This window comes from Schistocerca serialis, chromosome 8 (assembly GCF_023864345.2).
Source record: "Schistocerca serialis cubense isolate TAMUIC-IGC-003099 chromosome 8, iqSchSeri2.2, whole genome shotgun sequence".
In the NCBI taxonomy this organism is placed as follows: Eukaryota; Metazoa; Arthropoda; class Insecta; order Orthoptera; family Acrididae; genus Schistocerca; species Schistocerca serialis.
Window position 1 is genome coordinate 234,708,870 of NC_064645.1, and position 14,453 is coordinate 234,723,322.

Genomic DNA, 14,453 nt, shown 5'->3' on the forward strand with positions numbered 1-14,453 from the left:
GCATCACTGAATGTTTCAGGAACACTAAATAAAGATGGGTCAAGCCCAAAGCTTTGTACACTACAGAAGAATTTAAAACATGTGATACAGTAATTTTCTCTGTTACACCTGCTGTCTCTCCAATTGATAATATTATTGATATGTTTTCTCTGTGTTGATTTTCTCATAGTTTGAATATGTGCATTGTCTACCAGTGTGCTGTACTATCCATTTGTAGTTCACGTTACTTACAGCTCATTTATATTAATATATTGTTAACATTGATGTCTTATCATGTAGATATGTATTGTATGTATGTGTATATATCATGATAGTATCTCTTATTTCATGCAGATTACAGTTATGATGACTATTGGCAACATGTAGAATGCTCTGTGATGGATAAATATGAGGTTTTGGGCAAAAGCCATTGCAATCTTTTTTTTTTTTTTTTTCCTTTCAGGTATTTGGATGGATAACAAACTGCTATTTTTCACATGGAAGCTATGCAGGCATGATGTGTATTCACTACAAAAGATGGCTTTGTGTCTGCTGGTAGTAGCTCAGAGAGTGCTGTGAAATCAGATCAGCTGCGTGGCAAGCATCGTGCAAGATGGTTATAATACATGTTGAGGTGCATGTATATATCAAAATAGCCATTCTCCAAGGGAGAAAGGCAACAGAATGTCACAGTGAACTGTAGCATGGTGGGTACAAAAGTTTCAACAAGGACTTTTGCAAGAGAGGGCAAGTGACACTGAGAAATGCCCCATCCATGGATATTGCAGACAGGGCTGCAACTGTGAAAAATTGCTTGGTGATGTGTACCACATGACCTGACAGAAATTCAATGGTAGATGTGATATGTAATATGTTCCAATCACCTAACACACTGGTAGCAATGTACAGCAGCCACTTCCTGTCATGAATAACCACCATTGATGAATTCTGGGCCATTGCACATGAACTGGAACTCAAATGTCAATCTGTGGAGTGCTGACATATTGGATCACCAGGTGAAATTTATCATGATTGTCACCTATGACATCAGGGGCATTATTCTGTGCTACCTCATTCTACATGTCAGTATTACAATGACTTCCTGTTGTAACAGGTATGACATGATGTTCAGGAAAAACATCTGGATCTCACAAAAAGTGCAATTGTACTACACAACAATAAAAGTCACATAAAGACATGTGTGCACAGCAGCAATTGCAATGTGTGGAGGAGAAAAATAGGAGCACCTGCTGCTCTCTCCTTGCTCTTCATCCTGTGACTTTGATCTGAAATGAAAGTGAAGGAAACACTATGTGGTAGGTGGTTTGTGACATGAGAGGATGTTGCCAGTGCTGTGCAGCCACAGATGACCTGATTCAAACATGATGAGTCAAATAGCAATGCAGACGGTATTCAGCACCTCCCACACTGTTTGCAGCATGTCGTGAACATTGGAATAGAATACTTTGAGATCAGTTTTATCATGTTATCTGTATGTGTGCTGTGCTCTAAACATTTTGCACCATGAAACCAGTACTGTCCTGTATACAGCTGCCATAAATATGTGAGGCACAATGTCCACATGTTCTTCAGAGTCCACACATGTAGCTCCCATCTCATCTTTTCATTTGAATGTGCCCCATTTTCCAGCCAACTGGTATCTGAAAGAAAAAAAAAAAATAGTTGAAATGACTTTTGCCTCAACTGTTATAAATAACTGTCCATGTGACAGTAGCTGTCTGTCATGCAGTGTGATCTATTGACATATTTGTCACCTCTTGAACTTTCATGGAACAGTACTCAGCAGTGTGGTGGTTTATTTAAAAGTGCCTGCTGCCAGACAGTAACAGTAGAGGAGAGAGCAACAACATTAAAGCAGCAAGAATATGTCCTAAATATCTTAATTACTATTTTCTGGAGGATTTTTCTCCGTCTCATATAAGGCAAGAAACAAAACTGTAGTTTAGATCACTGACAAAAACAACAAGACTGACTAGGAACCTCTGCTTGAGTGCTAGAAATCAGTCTGAGAGCACGCATCCATTTCTGACATGTATGCAGCAAAAACTGTTGTCAGCTGACAGAAAGAAGCAGACAGGCCAAAAATTGGGAAACTTCTCTAATCAGCGGGAAGAACATCCTTGGACGGAAACAGGAAGATAATTAAGAGAAGGAATACCAAAAGGAAAAGGCAAAAAGAAAACAGGATATTCTAGAGCAAAAATAAATGTTGTTCCTAAATAAGGGAATTGCTCACAGCTCCTCAGAAAACTGATCCTGCAAAAACAATGCATTTGCTTAAAGTGTATATCTGATTTTGAGGATGACTGGATACACTGTGATTAATATATGAATGGTGGAGGAGAAAAATAGGAGCACCTGCTGCTCTCTCCTTGCTCTTCATCCTGTGACTTTGATCTGAAATGAAAGTGAAGGAAACACTATGTGGTAGGTGGTTTGTGACATGAGAGGATGTTGCCAGTGCTGTGCAGCCACAGATGACCTGATTCAAACATGATGAGTCAAATAGCAATGCAGACGGTATTCAGCACCTCCCACACTGTTTGCAGCATGTCGTGAACATTGGAATAGAATACTTTGAGATCAGTTTTATCATGTTATCTGTATGTGTGCTGTGCTCTAAACATTTTGCACCATGAAACCAGTACTGTCCTGTATACAGCTGCCATAAATATGTGAGGCACAATGTCCACATGTTCTTCAGAGTCCACACATGTAGCTCCCATCTCATCTTTTCATTTGAATGTGCCCCATTTTCCAGCCAACTGGTATCTGAAAGAAAAAAAAAAAATAGTTGAAATGACTTTTGCCTCAACTGTTATAAATAACTGTCCATGTGACAGTAGCTGTCTGTCATGCAGTGTGATCTATTGACATATTTGTCACCTCTTGAACTTTCATGGAACAGTACTCAGCAGTGTGGTGGTTTATTTAAAAGTGCCTGCTGCCAGACAGTAACAGTAGAGGAGAGAGCAACAACATTAAAGCAGCAAGAATATGTCCTAAATATCTTAATTACTATTTTCTGGAGGATTTTTCTCCGTCTCATATAAGGCAAGAAACAAAACTGTAGTTTAGATCACTGACAAAAACAACAAGACTGACTAGGAACCTCTGCTTGAGTGCTAGAAATCAGTCTGAGAGCACGCATCCATTTCTGACATGTATGCAGCAAAAACTGTTGTCAGCTGACAGAAAGAAGCAGACAGGCCAAAAATTGGGAAACTTCTCTAATCAGCGGGAAGAACATCCTTGGACGGAAACAGGAAGATAATTAAGAGAAGGAATACCAAAAGGAAAAGGCAAAAAGAAAACAGGATATTCTAGAGCAAAAATAAATGTTGTTCCTAAATAAGGGAATTGCTCACAGCTCCTCAGAAAACTGATCCTGCAAAAACAATGCATTTGCTTAAAGTGTATATCTGATTTTGAGGATGACTGGATACACTGTGATTAATATATGAATGGTGGCATGAAGACAGTGTGGATGAAGATGTAGGATGTTAACTTTGTGACTATTGCTGAAGAATTTCAGGTGTGAACTCTTGAATGACTATATGCTTACTCTTATCCATTGTGTGAATAAAAGTAAGAAATTAGCATATGTTTACTCTTAATTTTGTTATGTCTATTTACTTTTACAATGATTAATATGGAAGAGCTTAAATGGTACATTGGTGTATAAATAGTTGGATCACAATAAAAGATTAAGTATGTATCCACACTTTTTTACTTAATTGCATACTCTTACCCAAACCTCCCTTATGTGAATATACCTCAGTACCTCTCATAATCTCCATACCCTCAATTTCAACATTAGTGAGCACCTCTGATTATCATTAGAGCAGCAAATCCCCTCCCAATTTCTTCTCCCATCAAAAATTTGTGCAAATATTCCTGTACCAGAATGTAAGCTCTCTACTAGGTAAAAGGTAGGCTGGTGCCACATCAAGTTAATTTTAATTCAGAAACAGCTGTATGTTCTTAGTATTCAGTTAACATTTGTAAAATGTCTATATTGCCATATTTTTAATTTCAGGGTACATGTTGAAGGTGGAAAGGAGACACTGTCACTTGTGTTCTCCAGAATTGAGAAGAAGGACAAAGGAAAATACACATGTGTCTCTCGCATACAGGGACAAGAACGTTCCTTACACTTCGAGCTGTTTGTCTACAGTATGTGACCAAGCCTTTTACATTTCTAGCAATATGTTTACTAACCTTATTTGTTCTTTATTCTGTCAGAGACTGTATCCTGAATTTTGTTCCTGTTGTCCAAAATCACCATGCACGTATCATCAACAGTGAATGCCCCATAACACTCCTTGTAGTATGCCTGATGTTATTTTCCCATCTAACAATTTCTCCCTGTTGACAACACACTCCTATTTGCTGGCAAACCTCAATTATTTTTTAAAAAATTCTGACCCTTTACATGACTCTTCATATTCATAAATGCACGTTGTATTTAAAGAGATGTGAAACAGTACTTGAGTTATTGCTCATCGTTAACAAGTAATTGCTTCCCCACAGCTAACAGGGTGAGCTTTCTTTCCTCCATTCGAGGTAAAGCTCTGGTGTTCACACCAATATATGGCTGATAACTGTATTACACTTTGCTTCAAAAAAAAAAAAAAATAACAAAAAATCGCAGTTACTGGGATTTAGAACATGAATGTGTCAGTATAGTGGGAGCACTCTGAAAACAAGAGAATGCATCAAGCAAATTACTAACCTCTTATGCCAGTGTGGAAAAAGGTCTTTCTTCCAAAATAGGAAACACACACACACATTCAGACATGCACAACTCTCACATACACATGACCACTGTCTCCACGCACTGGAACCAAACTGCAGCCGCATTTCCATGTACAGCAGTCTCTTTGTGTCAGTAGTGGGTGTAAGGTGGAGACATGGGGCGAAGAGGGTAAGGGATGACAGGGCAGAGGTGGGGGAAAATGCTGTGTTGCTTGTGGGAGCATGCAGGAATGTAGTAGGGACAGGATAGGGCTTCTTAAGTGCAGTGTTGGAGGCTACACAGAGGGGCGGGAGGAGAATGGAGGGGGGGAGGGGGTAAGAAGTACAGAATGGGAAAAGTCTAATGATAATGTTGGTGGGATACAAGGAGTGTCTGGTGCTGGAAAGAGAGCAGGGAAAGCAGGGGATACGTGGATGGCACAGGTTGTGGGGTAGTCATTAAAGTGAAGCACATCATGTTAGGCAGCATGTAGTGGTGTAGCTGTTCCTTAGCCACAGTTTGTTGGTGGGCATTCATGCTGACAGACAGTCTGTTAGTTGTTATGTCCACATACAACTTGGCACAGTGGCTGCAACTTAATATGTAGATCACAGGACAGCTTTCACAGGTAGCCCTGCCTTTGAAGGGATAGGAGATACTTGTGAGTGGACTGGAGTAGAAAGTGGTGAAGGATTAATGGAGTAGGTTTTGCAACCAGCTTTATTTAAGGAAAATGAGCCATGAGGCAATGGGTTGGGAACAGGGGTAGAGTAGGGGTGGACAAGGATACTGCATAGGTTCAGTGAGTGGCAGAATACCACTGTGGGATGGGCAGGGCAGATTGTGGGGACATATTCTTCATTTCAGGGCACAGCAAGAGGTAGTCAACACTCTGACAGAGAATGTCACTCAGTTACTCCAGTTCTGGGTGGTACTGAGTCACAAGATGAGTACTCCTTTGTAGTTAAATGTTAGGTATGTGGGAAGCAGTAGGTGACTGAAGTGACAAGGTAGAGGAGACCTGCTCCTGGACAAGGTTGGGAGAATAATTCCAACCTGTGAAGGCCCCAGTGAGACCCTTGATTATTTGCAGAGGGACTGATTGTCACTGCAGATGTGATGACCATGGGTGGCTAGGCTGTATGGAAGGCACTTCTTGGTATGGTCACATACAACTTTCTACATCTACATCTACATCTACACTTCACAAATCACAGTGAGAAGCAAGGGAGAGGGTACCTCTCATTGTACCAATTATTAGGCTTTCTTCCCGTTCCATTGATGTGTGGCTTACAGGAAGAATGATTGTTTGAATTCCTCTGTGATGCAGTAATTATTCTAATCTTAATTCAAGTCCTCGCGGTCCCTATGCATGTGATATCTAGGGGACTGTAGTATGAGGGCTATTTTTTTTTTTCTTTTTCAACCTCCGATAGGCTACAAATAAAAGACAAGTTTATAAAAAACAATTATTTTATTACCAAAAGTTTTTTACACTTATGGTTACCTTTCAACGTAATCACCAAAAAGATTGAGACATTTATCGTACTTGTGGACAAACTTTGCAATATCCTCTTCAAAAAATGTTGCTGCCAATGATTTCAAATGAGCATTGACGTCGTTTTGAAGATCTTCATTGGTTTTAAATTGCTGCCCTCCTAGCCACATCTTCAGGGAAAGGTGAAAGTTGCTCGGCACCATGTCAGGACTGTACGGTGGATGGTCGATAATGTCCCATTGAAAATGTTCAAGGAGCTGTTGGGTTGTGCCAGCAGTGTGTGGACAAGTGTTGTTATGGATCAACATGATTCCTGAAGTCAGCATTCCTCTTCATTTGTTTTTAATGGCTCTCCGCAAACATCGTAAAGTTTCACAATAAGCATCTGCATTGATAGTGGTTCCGGGCTGCATAAACTCTACAACCAACACACCTTTTGGTCCCAAAACATGATAGCCAAAACCTTTCTGTTGTTGAATGTTTGTTTGAATTTTTGTAGTTTGTTTGGTGAATTTTGATGCATCCATTGTTGTGATGTTGTTTGTTTCTTGTGTGTCATATTGGATCCAAGTTTCAACTCCAGTAACAATTGATTTCAGAAAGTTCTCTCCTTCATCATGATAACAGTCAAGGAAATTCAAACCTGACGCCATTCGGTGACTTTTGTGGTTGTCCATCAACATTTCTGGAACCCAACGAGCAAAAGTTTTTTTGTATCCTAAATGTTCAGTAATGATAGAGTGTATGACACTTCTTGAAACTTCTGGAATTTCCACAGACATAGCAGTTATGGTGAACCTACGATTTTCTCTAACCATTCTGTCAACACGTTCAACAAGGTCAGCTGTAACGACAGACTTGCGTCCTTGGCCACCATCATCATGTACATCGTTTCGACCATCTTTAAACTTTTGGCACCATTCACGCACAACATCAGTCGTGAAGTTATCACCGTACACTCGGCTCATTCTCCGATGAATTTCTGTGCCACTATTCCCTTCTGCTTGCAGAAACCGAATTACACTTTGTAATTCACACTTGGTGGGAGCAACAATGATGGCAGCCATGTTTACATGGCCTACAGAACATGTCCACTTTTAGCTGCTCGCGTAGCTTCTATACTGTGACCGAAGGTTGAAAAAAAAATGGAGCTCATGTATTCCTAGGTCATCATTTAAAACCAGTTCTTGAAATTTTGTTAATAGACTTTCTTGGGATAGTTTACATCTGTCTTCAGGAGTCTGCCAGTTCAGTCCCTTCAGTATCTCTGTGACACTCTCCAATGGATTAAACAAGCCTGTGACCACTCATGCTGAACACCTTCATATACATTCAATATCCCCCTTATAACATGGGCAGCCACAGTCATTGAAATTCGTGATAAAATGAACTTGAATAAAACAGCAAACAGAGGTCAGTAAGAGGCAGAAGAGAAAAATGTGCCGAAATAAACATCCTGGTGGTATCCAAATTGTAATGTATCTCTTTGTATGCACTCAGTCAAATTCTGTGTAAGAACAGGGTGTACAAGATTTCTCTTCAGAGTAAAAGTGTGATTTTGTAAAATATTTTGTATGACTGTTACTTTTAATAAATCATAATATGATTGCTACCATTAGACAAAGTAGGTTTCACAAATTCAAATCAAACATTATACACATTTATTGCATTCACAGCTACAAAGCTGTGAGTTTCCAAAACCATGTTAAAAACAATTGTTCAGCTGCCCAGTCCAGAACGCCTAGGGTCAGTATTGTATGTGTTAAGTCATATTACACAAAATATTCCCCTGCAAGTAACAAAGGGCATTGAAGTTGGTAGTCATCTCCTTTGAAAATAAATTTTCTTAGAAAATAAATTGTGAATTGTAACAAACTTATTATGAACTGTTACAAGTTTGTAGTACAACCACAAAATAATAACTAAAATATAAAAGTTAATGAAAATAAATTCTTTTCGTAATGGTGCTAGGTATTTGCAAGCACTTATCTGCAGGACCATTTGAGATAGAGCATATGTCCATGCAAACTTTTCAGCTTCAGATGATGGATCATTCCTGTCACCTCCTGAAATATCAACATTTCCTCCTGGCTCATACTTGACGTACCCATGTTATTACTTGGGCTGCAGCTTGTCATGTGAAGCACAATGCTAGAACTCTCACACTCTGTAGTGGAATGGGAGAAAATATTAACGTTGTGGCAGCATGCAAGGACTTGTTGGGGACAGAACAGGGCTGTCAGGTGCAGTGCAATCCTTTCCCCTCTCTGCCCAATGCCTCCTCCTTATCCCACCACTCACCCCAACAGATTGCTGTTCACATCAGACACAGTCTGACTGCTGTTGGGCTCCATTGCCCAGAGACAGCGGTCACATGTGTGTGAGTTTTGCTTGTGTGAATATATGTGTTTTCCCCTTTGGTAAAAGGACCTTGGCCAAAGGCTAAATATTTTAGCAGTCTTTTTCACTGTCCCCTTCTGCAATTTTGAATCTCCTCTATTTGGTGAATAGCAATCTGTCCAACCATACTATTAGTGAACAATCAGCTTCATTTGACAACATGGTCAATATCTGCTCCCCTTCTGCTACAGAATGTGAGGGTTCTAGCAATGTATGAGGGTTGACTGAAAAGTAATGCCTCCACCTTCGTAACCGTTCAATAGTTGGCAGCATTAGTATGCAGTAGGTACTGGCTTGTTCCGTACAGCTCTAGTTGGAAGGAAGCCTTAGCACTGAACAGTTGTGTTGTTACAGTGTTAAGTATGAAACCCTGTGCAGACAGTCAGTCAATGTGACTTAAGCAATGTGCACTCATTGAGTTCTTGACAGCAGAAGGTGTCACCCAAAGGAGATTCATCATAGAATGAAAGCAGTTTATGCTGATTGTGTTGATGTGAGTACTGCATGTCATTGGGGGAACATCTGACCTGCATAACAAACAAAGAATTGGACAGCCTGTGACACCAACCACCGAGTTTCACAAGCAAAATGTTGACAGATTGATTCATGATGATCGTCGCATCACTCACAGAGAAACTGCAAGCACAATTGGCATTTCACAATAATGTGTGGCTCACATTATTGCTTTGCTTGCCTATTGGAAGATCTGTGCATGATGGGTACCCCAGACGCTGAGTCCTGAAATGAAAGTGCACAGACTTGAAATTTGCCAGGAACTCCTCCCACGTGGTGATGCCTTTCTCCATTTAACTGTGGCAGGAGATGAAATGTGGGTGCACCATTATGCCTGGAGTCGAAACGTCAGTCTGTGGAATATTGACGCAAAGACTTGCCCCAGAAAAGGAAATTCAAGATACAGCCCTCAGCTGGAAAAATTATGGCCACAGTGTTCTGGGACGCAGATGGTGTTATCCATGTTGATTTCCGTGATGGTGGAACAACAATAAATTCAGAGAGTTACATCACAACGCTGCAAACTCTGAAACGATGGCTAACAAGGGTCCAAAAGGAAAAGGGAAATGTTTTCCTGCAGCATGACAATGCCAAACCACATACTCCACATGCTACCACAGCAGAACTTCAGAGACTGAATCACCACCACACAGCATCCTCCATACTGTCCAGATTTAGCACCAACTGACTTCCATCTGTTCCCAATAGTGAAAGACAATCTGCAGGGACATCATTATGCTTCTGATGAAGACGCTGAGAGAACTGTGAGGCTGTGGTTGCAGAAACAGAGTGTCAACTCCTTCCTCGATGACTTCAGAAAACTTATTCATCGTTGGCGGAAATGTATCCCATTGGGTGGTGATTAAGTGGAAAACTGAATATTAGTAATTAAACATAACATTCTAAGGACTATTTCTGAGTTTGATTTATTAAATTATTCCCATCCAAACCAAATTTACAAAGGTGGAGGAATTTCTTTTTCTTCAACCCTTGTATTTTATACAAGAAGCTGCAGACTACGGTAGCAAAAATGGACACTTCCCTAGGTGCCAGCAGGAGATGTTGATATTCCAGGAGATGACCAGAATGGTCCATCATTTGAAACTGAAAAGTTGTATAGACATATGCTCTACCTCAATGGTCCTGGAGGTAAATGCTTGCAAATATCTAGCACCATAATGAAAGCATTTTATTTTCATTGGCTCTTATGTTTTAGCTATTATTATTTGTTGTTCATGTTACAAACTTGCAACCATTCATAACAAGTTTGTTACAGTTCATAATTTATTTTCAAAACAGTCAACCAACAATGTACTCTCATGGGAACATTTTGTGTAACACATTCGACACTGGTCTCAGTCATCCTGGATTGGGCACCTCAACTCCTGTTGTAAGTGCAAGCACTACAAATGTCTATGATGCTTCATTTGAAATGATAAAACCTAGTTTATCTAATATTAAGGAGACTGGACCTTGAATACCAGGGGAAACCTTGGAAAATTGTCAGTTGTCCAAACAGTGTAACTCAAATAATAAGATTTGTAAGCCCATATAATGCTAATCATCCTTTAACACATCTTTTGGGAACATTTTTATGTATGAGCCACAGCACTTTAGCTCTCACACTTCTTTTAATTGTATTTTTTTTTTTATGCAAGTGAAATAAACCATGCGAATTATTTATGTACATCATGGGAGCACATTACTCAAAATACAAAGTAGATGGTTTATTTTTTTCCTGTAAGTTCTTTACAGTATTATCTATAAAGCAGGCTATTGAAAAGATTGCTTCATTAGTAGTACAAATGAGAGTACAAGAGCAATTTTCTTTCAGCACCCATACATTTTGAAGACACACCAGAGATTCAAGAAGTGAAAGAGAAATCAAATGCCTTGGTAAAATGTGAAGTTCAAGGAGATCCTGAACCAACTATCAAGTGGGAAGTTAATGGAACTTCAGTAGATGGTAAGATACTGTACATACATTTGGAACTTTTGCTCCAAATATATGTTTGATATTGTGTATTTATTGATCATCCATTTTATAATATATGATGGTATAAGACTTGTCATATGTTGATACAAAAAACTTAAATAATAGTGTCTGTATACAAATCATACAGATAATTAAATACATAAACAGAAACAAATCACACAGATACAGATCCTACACATAATCAAATACATACACCAAACAAATTATAAGTTTACATTATATCCAGTATATCTGGTGACACATGGCTACATTTAGCTTAAGTTACAGTTGTCCTCAAATTCATAAAATTCATGTACTCATCAACATTGTAAAAGCTTTCACTTAAGCATTTTCGTAAGCTCATTTTTAAAAACCTGCAGCTCTGATATCTCTTTAATTCTTAAGGGAAGAGTACCAAAAAGAATTTTGGGATGATATATAACACTTTTCTGATATTGGGCTTTCTTATGTACTTCTGTATGATTGTCAGTTCTTTGTCTAGTTTCATAACCAAGGTAGTCACTGTTCAAAGAAAAGAACTAGGGATTGGACTTCAGAAAGCATATACTTTCATTAATATATATATAGATATAAGAGTCATAATTTTCGGTTCTGTGAATATTTCTCTACAGGACTCTCTAGGACCGAGCGAGGTGGCGCAGTGGTTAGCACACTGGACTCACATTCGGGAGAATGATGGTTCAAACCCATGTCCAGCCATCCTGACTTAGGTTTTCCATGATTTGCCTGAATCGTTTCAGGCAAATGCCAGGATATTTCCTTTGAAATGGCTCAGACGATTTCCTTCCCCATACTTCCACACTTCCCTAATCTGAGCTTGTGCTCCATCTCTAATGATCTTGTTGTCAATGGGATGTTAAACATTAATCTCTTTCTCCTCCACTCCCTAGGTACAACCCCTTTTATAAATCTTATTGCTCGTTTTTGAATAATAAAGGAGTGTTTTTCTACTTCACTGCATGAATTTTTCAGCATTCTAAATATGTAACAGCATTTACTTATTTTTTTATTGAGCCATTCTACATATTTATCCAATTCAAGTTGCTCATTTAACTAAATTCCCAAAAATTAAGTTTCTGAAGTTTGTAGCATTTTCTGTTTGCCTGACTTCACTATTATATTAGGGTTTACTTTATTTGACGTATTCCTGAATTTTTTTAATAATGGTTTCGTCTCATTAACAGCTAGACTCTCATCCCTAAATAATTTAATTGCTTTGTTCAGTTGTTATTTCTATTTTTTGTGTAAGTCAGCCACGTTCTGAGCTTTAACAAAGAGACTAGTATCATCAGCAAACAGTCCTGCATCAGATTGTTTTCAGTAATGTCAAGGACAACAGGGGTCCCAACACCAATTCTTGGGGCACTCCATGAGTAACTTTATTGCATTCAGAAAAGTAGGATTTTCCTTGATGAACTATTTCTGCTTTCTGGTATCTATCACATATGTATGATTTAAACCACATACGAACAGTGCCACAGACTCCATAGCAGTATAGTTGTCAAGCAATATTTTATGATCAATAACATTAAATGCCTTAGATAAGTCTAAAAACAATCCATAGTTTACTTCCTTATAATCAGTGGAATTTAGAACAAGTTTTAGGAAATTATATACAACAGTTTCAGCCAATCCTAACTCATTTTGTTCATTGGAAATATTCCATTAAAATCACACATCAATATATTTTTCTCCTTTCTTCCCTCTCATGTTCTCACATATAAGTTATAATAACAAATATAAACTTGCAGGATGTTTAATGTGAATATAATCACTCATATCCATGGTCTATTGGAATCTTGAATCAATTGCCATATTCTACATCACGGTGCAGTAAGAAGTACCCTCAGATATGCACATCACAGTAGTTTGTATAAAACATACATATACTGGTGTAGATTGCAGCATGCTATCACAAAAATAATCCATGGATCAGACAACTGAATGATCCAAATAGAACTGTGCAATACCCATAGATAATATATATATATATATATATATATATATATATATATATATATATATATATTTCATATTATTCAATTTCCAGATAGTTAGAGTAAATTCTCTACATTAAATTAAATTTCTTTAATGTTTGTAACAAACCAAACATCCAGAATGTCCATACACAGTGCTGTGAGTATTTAAATTGATGACTTAAATGTTTTACACTGAAACAAACATTCTGATGCTAAAATTGGCTACTAGTCCACCATACTGCCATACTACACCATTTTGTGTCATGATGCCCATGCAGGCACTGTGGTTGCTGGTCCTGCACTTCCATGTTTCCATGTATTACTCTGACAAGAGTGTGACCCTCATCCCCCCCCCCCCCCCCCAATGACTGACTGACCTAATTGCCACACACTTATGTTCCCCATAATTATTTGGTGACACTGAAGATAAAGCTCTATGCTTCAAAACTGGTTGTGCAATATACACTCCTGGAAATTGAAATAAGAACACCGTGAATTCATTGTCCCAGGAAGGGGAAACTTTATTGACACATTCCTGGGGTCAGATACATCACATGATCACACTGACAGAACCACAGGCACATAGACACAGGCAACAGAGCATGCACAATGTCGGCACTAGTACAGTGTATATCCACCTTTCGCAGCAATGCACGCTGCTATTCTCCCATGGAGACGATCGTAGAGATGCTGGATGTAGTCCTGTGGAACGGCTTGCCATGCCATTTCCACCTGGCGCCTCAGTTGGACCAGCGTTCGTGCTGGACGTGCAGACCGCGTGACACGACGCTTCATCCAGTCCCAAACATGCTCAATGGGGGACAGATCCGGAGATCTTGCTGGCCAGGGTAGTTGACTTACACCTTCTAGAGCACGTTGGGTGGCACGGGATACATGCGGACGTGCATTGTTCTGTTGGAACAGCAAGTTCCCTTGCCGGTCTAGGAATGGTAGAACGATGGGTTCGATGACGGTTTGGATGTACCGTGCACTATTCAGTGTCCCCTCGACGATCACCAGTGGTGTACGGCCAGTGTAGGAGATCGCTCCCCACACCATGATGCCGGGTGTTGGCCCTGTGTGCCTCGGTCGTATGCAGTCCTGATTGTGGCGCTCACCTGCACGGCGCCAAACACGCATACGACCATCATTGGCACCAAGGCAGAAGCGACTCTCATCGCTGAAGACGACACGTCTCCATTCGTCCCTCCATTCACGCCTGTCGCGACACCACTGGAGGCGGGCTGCACGATGTTGGGGCGTGAGCGGAAGACGGCCTAACGGTTTGCGGGACCGTAGCCCAGCTTCATGGAGACGGTTGCGAATGGT

The 14,453-nt window shown here is 39.6% G+C and overlaps 1 protein-coding gene across 1 annotated transcript in view; it reads left to right on the plus strand.

Annotated features, from left to right (window-relative positions):
- LOC126416940 (limbic system-associated membrane protein-like) overlaps positions 1-14,453 on the plus strand; it is a 68,511-nt gene that overhangs the window by 20,261 nt on the left and 33,797 nt on the right. Inside the window, exons 3-4 of the mRNA XM_050084821.1 lie at positions 4,040-4,176; positions 10,984-11,115. Coding sequence (XP_049940778.1) covers positions 4,040-4,176; positions 10,984-11,115 — 269 coding nt within the window. The remainder of the gene's footprint in view (positions 1-4,039; positions 4,177-10,983; positions 11,116-14,453) is intronic.